We start from the raw sequence: 21,183 nt of genomic DNA, 5'->3' as shown, positions 1-21,183 counted from the left end.
GTGACCGGTGTGTCAGGCCGTGGCTGTGTCACGGGGGTGGGAGGGGTGACGGCTTCCCCGGGCTCCCCAAAATCCACCCCCTCCCACCCACAGGACACCCCCGGAGCTCACCCACCCAGGGCAGGGTCACGCACATGTCACCTACCCACGGTGTCCCTGTGTCCCCCCAAACAGCAGCTGGGGCACCCCCCAGAGCCCAGGAACCTCCCAAACCCCCCCAAATCAGCGCCCCAAGGGCTCAGGAACCCTCAGACCCACCAGAGACCCCCCCCCACACACACACCCCCCCATGGGCACAGAGACATTTTGGGCTCCCCCAAACATCAGCTGAAGCACCCCCAGTGCCCAGGAACCCCCACCGAGACACCCCACCCCACCCCATGGACCCCAAAGTCGCCCCCAAACAAGAGGGGGGACAATGGGACCCCCCCCAGCCCTGGAGCCGCCCCCTGCCCCTCCCAGCTCCCTGGCTCAGGGATCCCGGCCGGACACTGACCCGCACTTTCCACCCCTCCGGACATCGAGGGGGGGGGGGGGGGGGGGGGGGGAGGCGGCAGCGGGGTTTGGGGGTTCGGGGAGGGGTCCCTGATTCACCCCCACCACCCCACCCCCCCCCTCTCGGCACCCTCCCCGCGCCGGGAAAAGGAATCCAGGGCTGGGGATGGGGGTGCAGGGGAGATCCCCCCCCCCCCCATCACCACCGTGACCCCCCCCTGCATGGACACCGCGGGATAATTAAACGCTGCGGGATAATGAGGTCATTAATAAATAATGAGGAAATCACCCCCCCACACCCCCCCCAAAAGCTGACAAGGGGGGAGGGTTTTTGGGGAGGTGGCGGTGACACGGCGGGGGGGGCACAGATGCCACCCCGAGTGTCCCCGCGGGGGTGACACTTGTCACCGCCATGGGGCTGGGAGGTCCCGGGGGTGACACCGGGGAGGGTTTGGGTTCGGGGGGGTCACGGAGCCCGTTCCTGGCTCTGGGGCTCTCCGGCAGACAGGGCAGGGCAGGGCCGGGGCCGCCCCGGAGCCGCTGATTTATTGAGTCTGGTCTGGGCGGCTCCGGCGGCTCCGGCGGCTCCGGGCTCGTCTCCACCCAGAGAGCGACACTGGGGACACGAAACCGGGGGGGCACCGCCCACCCCAAAAACCCCCGCACCTCAAACCCCCGCACCCCAAACCCCCGAGCTGCTCCGTTCATCCCCAACCTCTGGGAGCTGGGGGAAACTGAGGCACGGAGATGTTTCCATGCCCCCCCCCACCCTCCCTCTCCCGCTCCCCCGGAGAAGGAAGTCCCTCCGTGACGTCACCGTGGTGGCCCCATTACGTCACGGGTGTCCCCGCGTCACCCGCGTGGGGACATCGTGGGATCCTCCGCGGTCATGGGGCGGGGGGCGGGGGTCCCCGGGAAGGAGGGGAGGGGGCGGGGGTGACCCCGCTGCTGTCCCCGCCCCGGTGGCACCGGGGAGGACCCGCGGTTGTCCCTGGGCTACCCCGGTGCCATCCCGGTGGCCGCGGCTCAGAGAGCAAGGAGTTAATTAGGGAGGCAGGCAGTTAATTAGAGCGGCAGCCAGGTTAAAAATAGCCCGGCGGAGGAGGGAGGGTTGTTTTTATTTTTAGCCGCTCCCAGCCCGGTGCCACCCGGCCGCTGTCGCTCGGAGCTGGCACCGCCACCCGCCGCCACCTTCCGGCGCTTGGCGCCCAATTCCCGGCGTCCCGGAGTTCTGAATTCGGGGAAATTTGGGATTCTGTGGCCGGGACCTGGCTGGGGACAGTGACACGGGACCTGCAGCCACCTCGCTGTTTGTCCTCCCATCTTCCCTGCGGCGTTTTTGGGGCAGACACTGAAAAATCCCAACAATTCCCGGCCCGCGGGAGCAGCGCATTCCAGGGATTCGCTCCCCACCCGGATCCCGTTGATTTTTCAGGAAAGCGGCTCCGGAGCTGCCGGGAAGACGGAGCAGGCCGGGATCCCTTTTCCCAGGGGAAAAAAAAATGAAATAAATAAAGGAATGCAGCGCTGGGTTTGGATTTCCCTCGGCCCCGTGGGATGGGACGGATCCGGAGATTCCCGGGAAAAAAGGAGATTCCCAAGAGCTCCCCTGGAGAAGCCACCAGGGATGGGGAGAGCAGGGGTGGGAAAAGGGTATCCCTGAGAACTGGGGTATTCCAAAAGTTGGGATAAAAGGATTTCTGAGGAGCTGTGACCCTTGAGGGGCTGCAATTCCTGGGAATCTGGAATTCCCGATCCCACCCGAACATCCAGGGGTGGGGACGGCAGATCCAGAGGGGTGGGAGCTGCTCCCAAAAGTGGGAAAAGGGAATTTTTGAGAGTGGAAGGATTCCCAAGGGGTTTCAATCCCAGGGAATCCTCAATTCCAGAGAATCCTCAATTCCAGGGAATCTGGAATTCCTGATCTCACCTGAACATCCAGGAATGGGGTCAGAGCGGCTCCCAAAAGTGGGAAAAGGGAATTTTTGAGAGTGGAAGGATCCCCAAGGAGGGGGAAAAGGGGACAGGGCATTCCCAAGTGGTTTCAATCCCAGGGATTCCTCAATTCCAGAGAATCCAGAATTCCCTGAACATCCAGGAATGGGGTCAGAGCAGCTCCCAAGAATGGGAAAATTAATTTTTGAGAGTAGGATTCCCAAGGAAGAGGAAAAAGGGGACAGGGCATTCCCAAGGGGTTTCAATCCCAGGGAATCCTCAATTCCAGAGAATCCAGAATTCCAGGGAATCTGGAATTCCTGATCTCACCTGAACATCCAGGAATGGGGTCAGAGCAGCTCCCAAAAGTGGGAAAAGGGAATTTTTGAGAGTGGAAAGATTCCCAAGGAAGAGGAAAAAGGGGACAGGGCATTCCCAAGGGGTTCCAATCCCAGAGGGATCCCGGAGGATCCGGAATTCCCGATCCCCCGAGCTCAGCACAGGAAGGCAGAGGAAATCTGGCAAAATGCAAAGTGAGCTTTTTATTTATCGTGTTATCCATTCACTTGGGAACAACGATTCCACGAAATATTAAACACGGTGCGAGGAGGGCACACGGGAAAGGGGAAAAAAAAAAACAAAATAAAACAAACCCCCCCCCAAAAAAAAACCAAAAAACACCGAAAAAAACGGGAATTGCAGATGGATGAGGAGCCTATGGCACAGACACCGACCACTTCCTAAGGACAGTCCAGAAAAAAACTGGATTTGGCAACAAGATCAGAGTTTGGCAAATAATTAATAATAATAATTAATGATCATTTGAATGATAGACCAGAGAGAAGGGGAAAAAAAGAGGAGAGCCAAGGATCCCAGGTGGGCTCGGAGTAAATGAATTATTATTGGGATTCTGTAAAATAAAGTTGGATTTTTAAGGATTTTAGGAGGGTGAAAAAAGAAAAAAAAAAAAGAAAAAGAAAAAAGAAAAAAAATGGGATTTGGGAGGATCCAGAGGCTCCGGGGTGTCCCGGCTCCGTCCCCCAGGACAGGGAGGGGAGGGTGAGGCAAAGGGAGGAAAACTGGAATAGGAGCAATGTTTCCCTGGCCCTTTTCTTCCCAGATTTCTATTTTTGGCACTGGCTTCACCACATCCCATAAAGAAAGGCCGGACAGATCTGGGCATGTGGTTAAATCCCAAAAAAAAAAAAAGGCTTTTGTGGAGCTGGGCTCCAGCTCCTCCCAGTCCCCCTTCCAAGCACTTAAAAAGTCTTGAAAAGTCCTTTTTTTGTGGGTTTTTTCCCTCCTTTTTCCCTTCTTTTTTTTTTTTTTCTTTTAATTTTTTTTTTAATAAATTTATTTGGCAAATGCACTAAACAAAGTACAAGCAACTACTGGGAATCTGCACTTCTATTTCTGCCATACAAAAACACCCACGGGATGAGCACGGATTTCTTCAGATAAGGAGAAAATTTTGGAATGGAGAAAAAAAATGGGGGAGAAAAAAAAAAAAGAGAGAGAGAGAGAGAAAAAAAAAAGAAAATCCAAATTAAGGGAATTTTTTTCCCACCAAAAACGAGTCGCCCATGGAGCCAACAGCACCTCCCACCCCTCGGGTGGGACCCTCGGTGTTCTGGGATCCCATGGATTGGGAGATGCTCCATGGTCTCCCTGCCCCTTTTCCCTTCTCCCAACCCCTTTTCCCAACCCCTTTTCCCGGCTCCTTGCCCCCTTTCCCCCCCATCCCCTTTTCCCTTTTTCCAACCCCATTCCCCGCTCCTTTTCCCATTTTCTTTTTCATTTTCCCATCCCCTTTTCCCAGCTCCCTCTCCCTTCTCGCGGCTCCTTTTTCCCCATTCCCTTTTCCCTTCTCCTGTCTCCTTTTCCCTTCTTTTCCCTTTTCCCAACCCCATTCCCTGCTCCTTTTCCCAGCTCCCTCTCCCTTCTTCTGGCTCATTTTCCTTTTTCCCATCCCTTTTTCCCTTCTCTCATCCCCTTTTCCCTCCTCCCATCCCCTTTTCCCTTCTCCCTCTCCCTTTTCCCAACCCCATTTTCCAGCTCCTTTTCCCATTTCCCCTTTTCATTTTCCCATCCCCTTTTCCCAGCTCCCTCTCCCTTCTCGCGGCTCCTTTTTCCCCATTCCCTTTTCCCTTCTCCCATCCCCTTTTCCCTTGGGAGGGTTGGAGCCCCTGAGGAGGAGGAGGAAGAAGAGAAAGAGGAGGAGGAGGAGGAGGAGGAAGAATTCCCGGCTCCAGCCCCGGCTCCGGGATAGCACCAAGCTCTGGTCTCGAACACAGAGGAAGAATCAGATCTGGAGTACAAAAATAAGGCTGGAACTGTCCGAGAGATTAAGGACAAGAGGGAATTCCCTCCTGGAGGAGGAATCCCGGGCTGGACTCGGGCTGGGCGGGAGCTTGGAGCGGGATTTGGGATTTGGGGTTTGGGATTTGGGATCGAACCCTCCAGAAAAGGCTTATGCTGGAGCTGAGGGACAGCGAGGGAAATTCTTGGGAAAAGATCCCGTTTTTCCCTGCTCTGCTCCATCCCCAGAGGAACTGGGGGGTGGGGGGAACATTCCCGAGCCTTGGAATTCCGAGAGCTTTCGCAGGAAAAGCCGCGCAGGTTTTAGTGTTAAAAATGTGACATTTCCCCGATTTTGTTGCAAAGGCAAATGACGGGGGGGGGGGCGGGGAGGGGAAAACAAGGAATAGCGAAATTCCCGCAGCCGAGGGGGGGACGTGGAGCGGCTCTGCCCATCCCGAACTCCCGGGAATTCCATCCCTCTGCAAAAAAGGCTGGAGCAGCTCCCAGTGTCCAGAATCCAGGGAATTGCAAATCCTTCCCCATGGGAATTGCTCCCTGCCCCCCGATGGAATCCCTGACATTCCTTAACCCAATCCAAAGGGGTTTTTTTTTTTTTTTTTTTTTGTGGGGGTGGGGGGGAATGGGGAAACTCCCAGGATTTCACATCTGGCGTGGCTGGAGTTGTTTTTAATCCCTTCTATTCCCAAAATCCTGTGCTCAGGATAACCGGGAATGGCCTCTCCCCACGGTGGTCTTGGGAAATCTTCTCCAGCCTCATGGATTCTGGGATTCTGGGATTCTGGGAACGTCTCCCAGGAGCTGCTGAGCCCCGGGATGGGCCCTGGGGATATGGATGGGGCTCGGACACTGCACCCAAATCCCGGGATCTGTTCCTTCCCGACAGATCCGGTGGTCACTCCCATGGGAATTCCCGGAGCTCACGCGAGCATCCAACAGCCCCAGAGCCTTCCAAGGGCTCCATGGAAGCATCTCCTGCATCCCCCTTTTCCTTGGATCCCCCTTTTCCTTGGATCCCCCTTTTCCTGATCCCTTTTTCCAGGGATCCCCCTTTTCCTGATCCCCTTTCCTTGGATCCCCCTTTTCCCAGGATCCCCCTTTTTCCAGGATCCCCTTTTTCCCAGGATCCCCCTTTTTCCAGGATCCCCCCTTTTCCATGGATCCCCCTTTTTTCTGCTCCCCTTTTCCCAGGATTCCCCTTTTCCAGGATCCTCCTTTTCCCAGGATCCCCCTTTCCTTGGATCCCCATTTTTCCAGGATCCCCCTTTTTCCTGCTCCCCCTTTTTCCAGGATCCCCCCCTTTCCATGGATCCCCCTTTTTCCTGCTCCCCTTTTCCCAGGATCCCCCTTTCCTTGGATCTCCATTTTTCCAGGATCCCCTTTTTTCCTGCTCCCCTTTTTCCAGGATTCCCCTTTTTCCTGCTCCCCCTTTTCCTGCTCCCCCAGGTTCCTTCCTCGGTGCCGGTTCATCCCCATGAGATCCAAATATTCCCAGTTCAATCCCAGTCCCAAATTCCCAAGGGATGGGAACGGAACGGGTCCTTCCCCTCCCTCTCCCCACCCACCCAAAATTTCCCTGAACATTTCCCAGCGGGAAGAATTCGGGAAAAGGGACATTGAAACTTCCCCAAAAGTCGATTTTCCCACCCCCCCCCCCAAGATTCTGGATGCACCAGGAAGTTCCTCCCATTCCCTTCCCTCCCTCCCCGAATTTGGGGACAGCACAGAGACCCCCCCCAAAAGGATCCCACATCCCTGGGGCTCCCTAAAATTCCTCCTGGGATTCTCTTCCCCCTCAAGTCCATCCCTGGATCCCAGCAGAGCCGTGGGATGCAGGGAAAAGCCTCCCCAGCCTCCCTCTGGCCATTCCCAAAAAGGGATTTTTAATTTTTTTTTTTTTCCAGCTGGATTTGGGGATTTTTTTGTTGTTGTTGTTGTTTTTGTTTTTGTTTTGTTTGCTTGTGGGTTTGGGGTTTTTTTTGGGTTTTTTTTGGTACTGATTTTCTACAAAATCGCTCCCACCTCGTCCATTCTCCAGAGGAAATTCCTACAGATTGGATCCAGATCCAGCTCTCAAATCCCACTGGGAATGAACCCCCCACCTCCTCCTGCACCCCTTCCCCAAATCCAAATATCCCAATGAAAAATCCCCCTCCCACACCCTCCCTTTCCTCCCCCAACCCGGGGTAAATTTTCAAATCCTGATTCCAATTTTTAATCCCATTTTCCTTCCTGGCAAGCAACCACCCCTTCCCTAAAACTCCCTCCCCCCTCCCCAGCTTCCAGATTGATTTTTTTTCAGGATTGTTTTTGGATGTGGTTTTGTTGGATTTTGTTTTGGTTTTGTTTGTTTTTTTTTTTTCTTGGATTTTTTTTTTCTGGTTTTCTTGTGGGTGTTTTTTTTTTTCGTTTGTTTTGGGGGTTTTTTGTGGGTTTTTTTGTTTGTTTGTTTTGTTTTGTTTTTCTTGGGAATTTTTAAATTCTGTTTGAAGCCAGCATTGAGTTTTTACCCCTGGGTGCAGGTGTGGAGGAGCCTGGATCCAGAGGTTGGATTGGGATTCCCTTCTGGAATGATCCAGAGCTATAGGATAATACAAGGTTTTTTGTCCTTAAAGGGATTTTCAGAAGCAGGAACTCCCACCAGGAGAGGATCATTCCTGGCATGCTGCTCACAGTAATTCATCAGCTCCGAGGATGCTTTGGACACCTGGATTTTGGGGGAAAAAAAAAAAAAAAAAGAGAATTTCGGGGATATTCCCAACCTAGAACCTCCAGGATTTTCTGAGGTTTGACATCCAGCTTTTCCCAACAGAAATTTTGAGGAGGAAAATGGGGATTGGATGTGGAAAATCAGTTTATAGTGAGGAGAGTGGGGGAAATACCCCAGCTGGGAGATTTAAAAGGATGAGCTCCCAGGATGCTTTTGAGACCTAAATATTGATTAAAAAAAAACAAAAAAAACCCCCAGGAATTTATGGGAATATTCCCAGCTCAGAGCCACCAGCGCCTCCAAGATTTTTGGGGATTTACATCCAGCTTTTTTCTCCTTCAAGATTTCGAAGGGATATTATCGTTTTCCAGGGATTTGGGATGAAAAAGTGAAGGAAAAGATTTCCTGAGTGCAGCCTCTTGTTAAGGTTTTCAGAACCTTGGGGTCCACTATTTAAGGCACTGCCTGGTTGAGTTCCAAGATGTTTTTTTTTTTTTTTTGGGAAGGGAGAGCCTGGAGGGCTCTGAGGATGCTCCAAACCCTGAGGGAGATGTCGGAGACGTCCCGATCCCATTTTTAAATTTCAATTTCCTTAATGACACAGGGCAGGGATGGAGCCACACCTGGAGCTTCTTCTTTTTTTTTTTTTTTTCTCCAAGTTTCTTGGGATGCTTCCAGGGATCCAGAGGCAGCCAGAGCTGCTCTGTACCAAGGAGAGAATTTAAATCCAAATGGGAATTGGATGTGGAAAATCAGTTTATAATGAGGGGTGTGGGGGAAATACCCCAGCTGGGAGATTTAAAAGGTATCCATGTTTTACAGGGATTTGGGATGAACTCTGAGGATGCTTTGGAGACCTGGATTTTGGGCGACAAAAAAAAGCAGGAATTTTTGGGATTTAAAACCCCCCCACTCTGGATCCAAAACCCCTTTGTCCTTGTCACCAAATCTCGATGGTGAGACCTTCTCCAGATCCTGGAGGGAATCCTGGATAAATCTGCCATTCCCAGCTGGGGAACATGTCACTGGAGGGAAAATCTGGGATATTTTGCCATTCCCGTGCTCACCTTGATCCTCTCGATGCCGGCCTCGATGCGGAGCTGCTCCACGAGCTTCCGAGCCTGAGCTATGTTGTTAGTTGTGGACATTCTCTGCCATGGGCTCCAGACCCCAGCACAGGAGAATCCTACCAAAAAAAAAAAAAAAAAAAAAAAAAAATCCATGGAAAAAGCAGATTTGTGGAGCTGTTCTGGTTGTGTGCTTCATCCTGGGGTCATGGAATGGTTGGGAAGGGATTTTAAAGTTCTGTGAAAGTGGGGGTAAGTGCATCACTTAATTAGTGGATTGTTTTAATTCCCCCCCCCCCCCGGTTTTAATTAGGGTTAAAAACACAAAGGAAATGAAATTTTCTCGTGTTTGGACTTGGTTGTTCCTTAAATCTTATCTAAAGTACAGAGAGTTCTGTGACACTTTTTGCTACCAGCTAAAAGAGAGCAAAATAAAAATCAACTTAGTTAGTTATAAGGCCTTTTAAAGCTGAACAATTTAATAGAGAACTAACACTTCTATTATTCACACTTTTGACCTAATAACTAAACTCCTGTGACCTGCAGGGCAGCACTAATTATCCAGCCAGAAATTACTACTTGAAATCATGGAGAAGAAGGAAAAAGAAGGAAAAAGAAAAGGAAGATGGAGCGATGACAAGAACTTCCATCTTGTCCCATACCTGTTACTGTAAATTAAAAACCCCATACTCCAAACTTTCCACCATGCGACACCACACACCTTTATTCAACTACACACCTGTGATTTTAACCCCATCACTCAAATTTTGGAAGCCTTCTCCAAGGCCTTGAGTCAAAAGCAATTCTCTCCTGGGGATCAGTGTCAGAAAGCACAGAAAGCTCAAAAATCCCAGGTTTTTGGGTTCCACGTCTGTGGCCACCTCGGGATGTGACGTGTCCCCAGGGAGCTCTGGTGGCCCCACTGATGTTTCCTGAGGTTGTTCCGAGTTCCCCTTTCCCCAAAGGAGCTCTCGGGATCCTCTTTCCAGGGCGTTCTGTTAAAAACTCTGCTGAGGGCAGCGGAAAAATCCTCCTGGTTCTGGGGAAGGGAGGATCTGCCCGAGCACAGCCCCGGGCTGGGCACCCAGGGGGGCTCTGGGGGCTCCTGGACCCCTCTGGGCCAGCCCTGGTGGCTTTGGTGTCCCTGGCACCTGGGCAGGTGACACCTGCACGTGTCCAACCTGCCCGTGGGGTTGTGTCCCTGGGATTAAGGTCGGACCTGCCCGCAGGATTTGTGTCCATCCTTCCCATGGGATCACATCCATCCATCCATCCCATGGGATCACATCCATCCATCCCATGGGATCACATCCATCCATCCCACGGGATCACATCCATCCATCCTTCCCATGGGATCACATCCATCCATCCATCCCACGGGATCACATCCATCCATCCTTCCCATGGGATCACATCCATCCATCCCATGGGATCACATCCATCCATCCTTCCCATGGGATCACATCCATCCATCCATCCCACGGGATCACATCCATCCTTCCCATGGGATCACATCCATCCATCCATCCCATTGGATCACATCCATCCATCCATCCATCCCATGGGATCACATCCATCCATCCTTCCCATGGGATCACATCCATCCATCCCATGGGATCACATCCATCCTTCCCATGGGATCACATCCATCCATCCTTCCCATGGGATCACATCCATCCTTCCCATGGGATCACATCCATCCATCCCACGGGATCACATCCATCCTTCCCATGGGATCACATCCATCCATCCATCCCATTGGATCACATCCATCCATCCTTCCCATGGGATCACATCCATCCTTCCCATGGGATCACATCCATCCTTCCCATGGGATCACATCCATCCATCCCATGGGATCACATCCATCCATCCTTCCCATGGGATCACATCCATCCATCCATCCCACGGGATCACATCCATCCTTCCCATGGGATCACATCCATCCATCCATCCCATTGGATCACATCCATCCATCCATCCATCCCATGGGATCACATCCATCCATCCTTCCCATGGGATCACATCCATCCTTCCCATGGGATCACATCCATCCATCCTTCCCATGGGATCACATCCATCCTTCCCATGGGATCACATCCATCCATCCATCCCATGGGATCACATCCATCCATCCCATGGGATCACATCCATCCTTCCCATGGGATCACATCCATCCTTCCCATGGGATCACATCCATCCATCCTTCCCATGGGATCACATCCATCCATCCCATGGGATCACATCCATCCATCCCATGGGATCACATCCATCCATCCCATTGGATCACATCCATCCATCCCACGGGATCACATCCATCCATCCATCCCATGGGATCACATCCATCCATCCCATGGGATCACATCCATCCATCCCATTGGATCACATCCATCCATCCCACGGGATCACATCCATCCTTCCCATGGGATCACATCCATCCATCCCATTGGATCACATCCATCCATCCATCCCATGGGATCACATCCATCCTTCCCATGGGATCACATCCATCCATCCTTCCCATGGGATCACATCCATCCATCCTTCCCATGGGATCACATCCATCCTTCCCATGGGATCACATCCATCCATCCTTCCCATGGGATCACATCCATCCTTCCCATGGGATCACATCCATCCTTCCCATGGGATCACATCCATCCATCCATCCCATTGGATCACATCCATCCATCCATCCCATGGGATCACATCCATCCTTCCCATGGGATCACATCCATCCATCCTTCCCATGGGATCACATCCATCCTTCCCATGGGATCACATCCATCCTTCCCATGGGATCACATCCATCCATCCCATGGGATCACATCCATCCTTCCCATGAGATCTCATCCATCCATCCCATGGGATCACATCCATCCTTCCCATGGGATCACATCCATCCATCCCATGGGATCACATCCATCCATCCATCCCATGGGATCACATCCATCCATCCATCCCATGGGATCACATCCATCCATCCATCCCATGGGATCACATCCATCCATCCCATGGGATCACATCCATCCTTCCCATGAGATCTCATCCATCCTTCCCACGGGGTCATGTCCATCCTGCCCGTGGGATTTGCACCCAATCTGCCCACGGGATTTGTGTCCCACCTGTCTCTGTGGGATCATGTCCAACTTTTCCATGGGATTTGTGTCCAATCTGCCCATGGGGCCGTGCCCCTGCGCCCCCACAATTCCCTGACAGGGCCTGCACCCCTCTTTCCTCTCAGTTTCACAGCAGGAACTGAAGGATTTTATCCACGAGACCCAAACAATCCCCCCTCCCCTATCCCAGAGCCGGGGCAGCTCCGACCACACCGAATCCCTTGTCCAGACACCACTCCCAGCCCGTTCCCTTTGTGGCAGCCCTGTGGAGGTGTCACAGCTGTCACCTCCCGCCGCTGACTCAGCCCCTGACCGCTCCTTCCCGGGGCAGATCCCACCTCCCCAGCAGAGCTGGAGACGATTCCAGGAGGAGGAGAAGGAGCCAAAGCAAACACGGCGCTCCCAGCCGCCCACAGCAGCCCTTCCATGCCTTAATTAGAGACTCCTCCAATCTTCTCCCCAGACCTGGCGGCTTCAAAGCCGGCGGGACCGGGGTGGGAGCGCCTGTCCCGTCCCAAATCCTCGCTGTCTCGCCTGCGTTTAGACATTTCGGGAGTTTATTCCAGACCACAGCTGCATTCTCGGGGATTATTTGGCTTGGCAGCCGCATCTCAGCGTGCTGTGAGCTCCTCAATCCCTGAGCAGAGCTCGGGAATGGTGCGGGACGGGTGGGGAAAACAAGCGGAGGTTCCCGGCTGCTCCGCGGCAGGATTCCCTGAATCAGCGGCGTTGTTTGGGAATCTCCGCCTCTCCCGTCCTGGAAGTTAAGTCAAGGCAACACGGGGAAGCTGCCAGGGTTGAAATCAGGTCTAGTTCTGTGGAAAACGGGACGAGGAAAGCGGCTGTTCCCTGGGGGAACATTCTGCTCCGGGTTGAGGAGCTCCAAAACAGCGCAGCTGCGTCCCAGTGAATCCCAGTGCCTCCCAGGGAATTCCAGTGAATCCCTGGTTCCCCCTTCCCAGCAGTGCTTTTCTCTCTCCCAAGAGTGCAGAGAAGAAGCAGTCGGTGCCGAGCTCCACTGTGGGATCTGAATCCTTCCCAGTCCCAAATTCCACTGTGGGATCTGAATCCTTCCCACTCCCAAATTCCACTGTGGGATCTGAATCCCTCCCAGTCCCAAATTCCACTGTGGGATCTGAATCCTTCCCACTCCCAAATTCCACTGTGGGATCTGAATCCTTCCCACTCCCAAATTCCACTGTGGGATCTGAATCCCTCCCAGTCCCAGGTTCTGCAATGGGATCAGGAGCAGGGTGAAGGTCCGTGTCAAAGCCCAGCTCCTTCTAAACCCGTGCCATGAACTCGAGAGCCCTTCCTGCTGCAGACACTGCCAGACACCTGGCACCTTCACCTGGACAAGAGTTAGCAGGCAGCTGGGAGGAAAACAATGCAAGGAATTTGTGTTTCCAAGTGTTTGCAGCAGCACAGATCACCTGCCTGTACTTTCTCAGCTTCCTGTTTATGGAGCCAGGCTGATGAATCAGCCCAGGGAGAGTTCAGAGAACTTCTGGGAGTTTTTCCCACCCCCATCCCTGTAGTATCCTGAGGATCCCAGCCTGGCTGAAGGAAGGACAGTGTGGAGAGGGGTCCTGCTGGTGGCAGGAATTAAATGAGTATGCTAAAAATAAATCCTTGGCAAGGCGGAGATGTTTTCCTCCCTGCTCTATGGTTTCATGGAGTTTCAGCTGCTCTGCAGCTCCCCGGTGAATCCCAGTGAATCCCTGGTTCTCTCTCCCCAGCAGTGCCTTTTCTCTTTCCCAAGAGTAAAGAGAAGCAGCAGTCGGTGCTGAGTCCCACAGTGGGATCTAAATCCCTCCCAGTCCCAAATTCCACAGTGGGATCTAAATCACTCCCAGTCCCAAATTTCACTGGTCCCACAGTGGGATCTGCACTGTTTCCACTCCCAGATTCCACAGGGGTCTGCATCACTCCCAGTCCCAAATTTCACTGGTTCCACACTGGGACCTGAATCCCTGCCAGTCCCAGATCCTACAGCAGGACTTGGATTCCTCCCACTCCCAGTTCCTACTGGTTCCACAGCAGGCTCTGCACTGGCTGAGGTCCCTCAGCCACACTCTGGGGCTGCTCCCAGGGTGAACAATTAACCAGATGCGTCATTAACAACCACCAGCCATTGACCCATGGAACCATCCCAGTCCTCAGCAGCTCAAAACGCCAAAACAAACTCTGGAGATGTCCCTTGGCACTGGCAGGGATGTGGAAACAACCCGTGAGGTAACAGGGCTTGGAGAGGAGCCAGGGAGAGGAGCGAGGTGTGTGAGATGGACATGAGGTGACACCAGCAGTGTCACCACCTGGTGTGGATCCAGCAGTGCTCAGGTTTGGGATCCAGCAATGCCCAGGTTTGGGATCCAGCAGTGCCCGGGTTTGGGATCCAGCAGTGCCCGGGTTTGGGATCCAGCAGTGCTCAGGTTTGGGATCCAGCAGTGCCCGGGTTTGGGATCCAGCAGTGCTCAGGTTTGGGATCCATCACTGCTCTGGTTTGGGATCCAGATCCATCATCCCTTTACCCATTTTTTAAGGGAATCAGTGTTTGGGAAGGACTGGGATGTGACGTTCACAGCCAGGCCTGGGCAGGAAGCAGAGGACAGTGGGGACACCCAGGTGTCCTGCACATCCCCCAAAAGTGAAGAAATAACCCCCCCCAGAGCCAGAATTCCTTCCTGCCAGGGGGCAAAGCCTCTGGAATTTGGCCGGGCTGCGCCTCCCGCTGCTGCTGGAGCCGGGCCAGCGCTGACTTTTCCCTTCCCTGGATCTGCTCTATGACTCAGCACCAGGCTCTCCTTTCGCTGAGTCACCCCCAGCCCTCGCTCAGCACGAACAAATCTTCCCGAATTTCTGTCCCAGCACCTCCCAGCTGATCCCGGCAGCAGCAGCAGCATTCTGGGACAAGCTGATTTTCGGGAATGGCTCTGGTGGCATTGCTGCTCACTCCGTGTCTGGGATTTATTCCAGCAGGGATGAAGTCACCGAGCCCTGCAGCTCTCCGGGCTGTTCTCCCTGTTCCTCCAGCAGTTCAGGGATCTGGCAGATCCCAGCCCAGGGAAAGATTTCCCAGCAGCTGGAAAACGCTGCAGCACCGAAACCATGGGAAATCAATCAAAATTCAGGGAACACAAGAGCACGGGAAGGGAGGGATCATCCAGGGGTGTCCCGAGGACACAAACACCTGGGAGGGAGGTTGGGAAATCCGGACAGGCTAGAGGTTTGGGAATGACACAAACACATCCCAGGGAGGGTCTGGCTGCGGCACAAACATCCCCAGGAGCATTCCTGCCTATTTTAGGGAAAGCACTGAAGTCAGGAGAAACCCTGGAATGACGAGGATTTGGTGTTTTAAACCGCTTTGGATAGTCTGGACTAAAAGCAGAGCCACGTCCTGCAGCGGCTCCATCTGACTCAGGAACAGCCCCAAATCTCTCCTGGGTTCCATCCCTAAATTCCCAGGCTCATGCTGGCACCAACCCGATGTTTTGTGGCTCCCAAAAATACTGCGGGGAGCCGAGGCTGTGCCACCCTTCCCGTGTCCTGCACACCCCCGATGTCACGACAGCACTGAGTGACCGCATCCCAAGAAGCCGCTTCGCTGCCGAGCCCGCTCTTTGTGTACCCTGCAGCCTGCCAAAATCCCGATTTGGGCTTTATTTTTTTTTTTTCCGGGAAAAAAAAAAAATAGCAGCGCAAACCCGCGTAGGTCCTGAGTCAGCCGCGAGCGGCAGCAGCGGTGACAGAGCGGGGACAGAGAGGGGACAGAGCAGGGACAGAGCGGTGACAGAGCGGGGACAGAGCGGGGACAGAGCGGGGACAGAGCAGGGACAGAGCGGGGACAGAGCAGGGACAGAGCAGGGACAGAGCGGGGACAGAGCGGTGACAGAGCGGTGACAGAGCGGGGACAGAGCAGGGACAGAGCAGGGACAGAGAGGGGACAGAGCGGTGACAGAGCGGGGACAGAGCGGGGACAGAGCGGGGACAGAGCAGGGACAGAGCAGGGACAGAGCGGGGACAGAGAGGGGACAGAGCGGTGACAGAGCGGGGACAGAGCAGGGACAGAGCGGGGACAGAGCGGGGACAGAGCGGGGACAGAGCGGTGACAGAGCGGGGACAGAGCGGTGACAGAGCGGGGACAGAGCGGGAACAGAGCGGGGACAGAGCAGGGACAGAGCGGGGACAGAGCAGGGACAGAGCGGGGACAGAGAGGGGACAGAGCGGGGACAGAGAGGGGACAGAGCAGGGACAGAGCGGGGACAGAGCGGTGACAGAGCGGTGACAGAGCGGGGACAGAGCGGTGACAGAGCGGGGACAGAGCGGGGACAGAGCAGGGACAGAGCGGGGACAGAGCGGGGACAGAGCGGTGACAGAGTGGTGACAGAGCGGGGACAGAGCGGTGACAGAGCGGTGACAGAGCGGGGACAGAGCGGGGACAGAGCGGGGACAGAGCGGGGACAGAGCGGGGACAGAGCAGGGACAGAGAGGGGACAGAGCGGGGACAGAGCGGTGACAGAGCGGGGACAGAGCGGGGACAGAGCAGGGACAGAGAGGGGACAGAGCGGTGACAGAGCGGGGACAGAGCGGGAACAGAGCGGGGACAGAGCAGGGACAGAGCGGGGACAGAGCAGGGACAGAGCGGGGACAGAGAGGGGACAGAGCGGGGACAGAGAGGGGACAGAGCAGGGACAGAGCAGGGACAGAGCGGGGACAGAGCGGGGACAGAGCGGGGACAGAGCGGGGACAGAGCAGGGACAGAGCGGGGACAGAGCGGGGACAGAGAGGGGACAGAGCGGTGACAGAGCAGGGACAGAGAGGGGACAGAGCGGTGACAGAGCGGGGACAGAGCAGGGACAGAGCAGGGACAGAGCAGGGACAGAGCGGGGACAGAGCAGGGACAGAGCAGGGACAGAGCGGGGACAGCAGCGCTGGCTCCGCCGAGCCGTGACTCAGCAGCGGCTCCGTGATGGAGGAGACGCCTCCTCCTCCTCCTCTTCCTCCTCCTCTCTCATCATGATTCGAGCTGGCTCCGAGCAGCCTCTGCCCTTTCATCCACTGATTTATTGATTTATTTATTCCCAGGGGCATCGAGGGCGTGTGGATCGCCCAGACCCATCCGTGTCTTTCCCCATGGCTCACCCCAAACCTTTCCCTGTTTTTCCCTCATCTTTTCCAACCAAAACGTGGCCTTGGGATCGTGGTCACGAGGGTGAAACCAGCCGGGCCTGTCCGGGCCTGAGGACCAGCCCTGGTACTGATCTGATCCCATCCCTGGCACGGATCTGATCCCACCCCTGGCACGGATCCCACCCCTGGCACGGGTGTGATCCCATCCCTGGCACGGATCTGATCCCACCCCTGGCACGGATCCCACCCCTGGCACGGGTGTGATCCCATCCCTGGCACGGATCCCACCCCTGGCACGGATCTAATCCCACCCCTGGCACTGATCCCACCCCTGGCACGGATCTGATCCCACCCCTGGCATGGATCTGATCCCATCCCTGGCACGGATCGGATCCCACCCCTGGCATGGATCTGATCCCACCCCTGGCATGGATCTGATCCCATCCCTGGCACGGATCGGATCCCACCCCTGGCATGGATCTGATCCCATCCCTGGCACGGATCTGATCCCACCCCTGGCACGGATCTGATCCCACCCCTGGCACGGATCTAATCCCACCCCTGGCACGGATCCCATCCCTGGCACTGATCCCACCCCTGGCATGGATCGGATCCCACCCCTGGCATGGATCTGATCCCACCCCTGGCACGGATCTGATCCCATTCCTGGCACGGATCTGATCCCACCCCTGGCACTGATCTAATCCCACCCCTGGCACGGATCCCATCCCTGGCACTGATCCCACCCCTGGCACGGATCCCACCCCTGGCACGGATCTGATCCCACCCCTGGCACGGATCCCATCCCGGTGTGTCCCACGGTGCCACCTGCCCGGCTCGGGATGCTGAGGGCAGCACACAAATATGAGCTGGTCCCGCTCCTCCGGGAATTCTTCCCATTCCTCTCATAGCTGGGAGCTGCCACTCCCCAACACCGAGACTCTGCGGAGCTTTCACCCGTCCAGACGCCATTTATGGCCTGAAGATCCTCCTTCCCTTCAGGACTCCATGTGTTCCCTGAGGATCATCCATCTCCTTCAGGACCCCATTTAATCCTCAGGACCCTCTCTACCCTTCCAGGACCCCATTTCCCCTTCCAGGACCCCATTTCCTCCTGGCTGGAGCAGGACCTGGAACCAGGAAAAGCAGGGGGAGCCCAGCAAGGGAGCTGGGATCCCTGTCCCGGATCAGTTCCTGTATTCTGGGATGACCCCATGGATTTTGGGATCGGGGCTGGGATCCCTGTCCCGGATCAGTTCCTCTATTCTGGGATGGCCCCATGGATTTTGGGATCGGAGCTGGGATCCCTGTCCCGGATCAGTTCCTGTATTCTGGGATGACCCCATGGATTTTGGGATCGGAGCTGGGATCCCTGTCCCGGATCAGTTCCTCTATTCTGGGATGGCCCCATGGATTTTGGGATCGGAGCTCGGATCATTGTCCCGGATCAGTTCCTCTATTCTGGGATGACCCCATGGATTTTGGGATCGGAGCTCGGATCATTGTCCCAGATCAGTTCCTCTATTCTGGGATGACCCCATGGATTTTGGGATCGGGGCCGGGATCCCTGTCCTGGATCAGTTCCTCTATTCTGGGATGACCCCATGGATTTTGGGATCGGAGCTGGGATCCCTGTCCTGGATCAGTTCCTCTATTCTGGGATGACCCCATGGATTTTGGGATCGGAGCTGGGATCCCTGTCCCGGATCAGTTCCTCTATTCTGGGATGACCCCATGGATTTTGGGATCGGAGCTGGGATCCCTGTCCTGGATCAGTTCCTCTATTCTGGGATGACCCCATGGATTTTGGGATCGGAGCTCGGATCATTGTCCCGGATCAGTTCCTCTATTCTGGGATGACCCCATGGATTTTGGGATCGGAGCTGGGATCCCTGTCCTGGATCAGTTCCTCTATTCTGGGATGGCCCCATGGATTTTGGGATCGGAGCTGGGATCCCTGTCCCGGATCAGTTCCTGTATTCTGGGATGGCCCCATGGATTTTGGGATCGGAGCTGGGATCCCTGTCCCGGATCAGTTCCTGTATTCTGGGATGGCCCCATGGATTTTGGGATCGGAGCTGGGATCCCTGTCCCGGATCAGTTCCTCTATTCTGGGATGACCCCATGGATTTTGGGATCGGGGCCGGGATCCCTGTCCTGGATCAGTTCCTCTATTCTGGGATGGCCCCATGGATTTTGGGATCGGAGCTCGGATCATTGTCCCGGATCAGTTCCTCTATTCTGGGATGACCCCATGGATTTTGGGATCGGAGCTGGGATCCCTGTCCCGGATCAGTTCCTGTATTCTGGGATGGCCCCATGGATTTTGGGATCGGGGCCGGGATCCCTGTCCCAGATCAGTTCCTGTGTTCTGGGATGACCCCATGGATTTTGGGATCGGAGCTCGGATCATTGTCCCGGATCAGTTCCTCTATTCTGGGATGGCCCCATGGATTTTGGGATCGGAGCTGGGATCCCTGTCCTGGATCAGTTCCTCTATTCTGGGATGACCCCATGGATTTTGGGATCGGGGCCGGATCTCTCGCTCCCTTTTCCCTCCTCTTTCCAGCAGCAGCAGCTCCGTGTCTCCATGAACCAGGGAATTTTTCCCTGACTGTAAAAAGTTTTTATTTTATTTTGAATTTTTTTACATTTAGTTTTTTCCTCTCCTCTCACCTCTTCTCTCACCTCCAGGTTTCCGTGGTGTGGGATCGGGGGGGGGGGCAAAACTCCCACAAAAAACTTCCAAAAAATCTCTGAAAGCTCCCCTAAACATTCACAAAAACCCCTAAAAAACCCCCCAAAAAAATCCCTAAAAACTCCCCAAAAAAATCCTAAAAATGCCTAAAAACTCCCTAAAAAACTTCCAAAAAATCTCTGAAAGCCCCCCTAAACATTCACAAAAACCCCCTAAAAAACTCCCTAAAAACTCCCCAAAAAAATTCCTAAAACTCCCTAAAAACTCCCTAAAAAAATTCCTAAGAACTTCCTAAAGATTCACTAAAAACTCCCTAAAAAACTCCTAAAAACTCACTAAAGAAATTCCGAAAACACCAGTTACACCAGTAACCAGCACCAGTTACACCAGTTACACCAGTAACCAGCCCCAGTTACACCAGTAACATCAGTAACCAGCACCAGTTACACCTGTTACACCAGTAACCAGCACCAGTTACACCAGTTACACCAGTAACCAGCCCCAGTAACACCAGTTACACCAGTTACAGCAGTTACACCCGTAACCAACACCAGTTACACCAGTAACCAGCACCAGTTACACCTGTTACACCAGTAACCAGCCCCAGTAACACCAGTTACACCAGTTACAGCAGTTACACCTGTAACCAACACCAGTTAGACCAGTAACACCAGTAACACCAGTAACCAACCCCAGTTACACCAGTAACCAGCCCCAGTTACACCAGTAACATCAGTAACCAGCCCCAGTAACCCACACTAGTTACAACCAGTAACCAGCACCAGTAACACCAGTAACCAGCACCAGTTACAACCAGTTACACCAGTTACACCAGTCAAACCAGTAACCAGCACCAGTTACACCAGTTACACCAGTTACAGCAGTTACACCCGTAACCAACACCAGTTACACCAGTAACCAGCCCCAGTTACACCTGTTACACCAGTAACCAGCCCCAGTAACACCAGTTACACCAGTTACAGCAGTTACACCTGTAACCAACACCAGTTAGACCAGTAACACCAGTAACACCAGTAACCAACCCCAGTTACACCAGTAACCAGCCCCAGTTACACCAGTTACACCAGTAACCAGCCCCAGTTACACCAGTAACATCAGTAACCAGCCCCAGTAACCCACACTAGTTACAACCAGTAACCAGCACCAGTAACACCAGTAACCAGCACCAGTTACAACCAGTTACACCAGTTACACCAGTCAAACCAGTAACCAGCACCAGTTACACCAGTAACCAGCACCAGTTACACCAGTAACCAGCCCCAGTAACACCAGTAACACCAGTAACACCAGTTACACCAGTAACACCAGTAACACCAGTAACCAGCCCCAGTTACACCAGTTACACCAGTAACACCAGTAACACCAGTTACACCAGTAACCAGCCCCAGTTACACCAGTTACACCAGTAACACCAGTTACACCAGTAACCAGCCCCAGTTACACCAGTTACACCAGTAACCAGCACCAGTTACACCAGTTACACCAGTAACACCAGTTACACCAGTAACCAGCACCAGTTACACCAGTAACCAGCCCCAGTAACACCAGTAACACCAGTAACACCAGTTACACCAGTAACACCAGTAACACCAGTAACCAGCCCCAGTTACACCAGTTACACCAGTAACACCAGTAACACCAGTTACACCAGTAACCAGCCCCAGTTACACCAGTTACACCAGTAAC

General features: G+C 54.2%; 1 protein-coding gene across 2 annotated transcripts in view; it reads right to left on the bottom strand.

The window, feature by feature from the left end:
* Positions 1-6,532: 6,532 nt before the first annotated feature.
* Positions 6,533-21,183, bottom strand: part of GNG7 (G protein subunit gamma 7) — a 62,154-nt gene continuing 47,503 nt past the window's right edge. Inside the window, exons 4-5 of one of the 2 annotated variants that reach the window (XM_062510391.1) lie at positions 8,527-8,645; positions 6,533-7,456 (exon numbers count right to left, since the gene is read on the bottom strand). In XM_062510391.1, coding sequence (XP_062366375.1) covers positions 7,331-7,456; positions 8,527-8,607 — 207 coding nt within the window. In that variant the 5' untranslated portion in view covers positions 8,608-8,645 and the 3' untranslated portion in view covers positions 6,533-7,330. Of the gene's footprint in view, positions 7,457-8,526; positions 9,003-21,183 lie in introns of those variants that run through there. The other variant, XM_062510390.1, reaches the window with a different exon arrangement.

Source organism: Cinclus cinclus, chromosome 28, assembly GCF_963662255.1.
Source record: "Cinclus cinclus chromosome 28, bCinCin1.1, whole genome shotgun sequence".
NCBI lineage: Eukaryota > Metazoa > Chordata > Aves > Passeriformes > Cinclidae > Cinclus > Cinclus cinclus.
The sequence above is the reverse complement of the archived record's forward strand: the minus strand, read 5'-3'. Positions and strand labels throughout refer to the sequence as shown.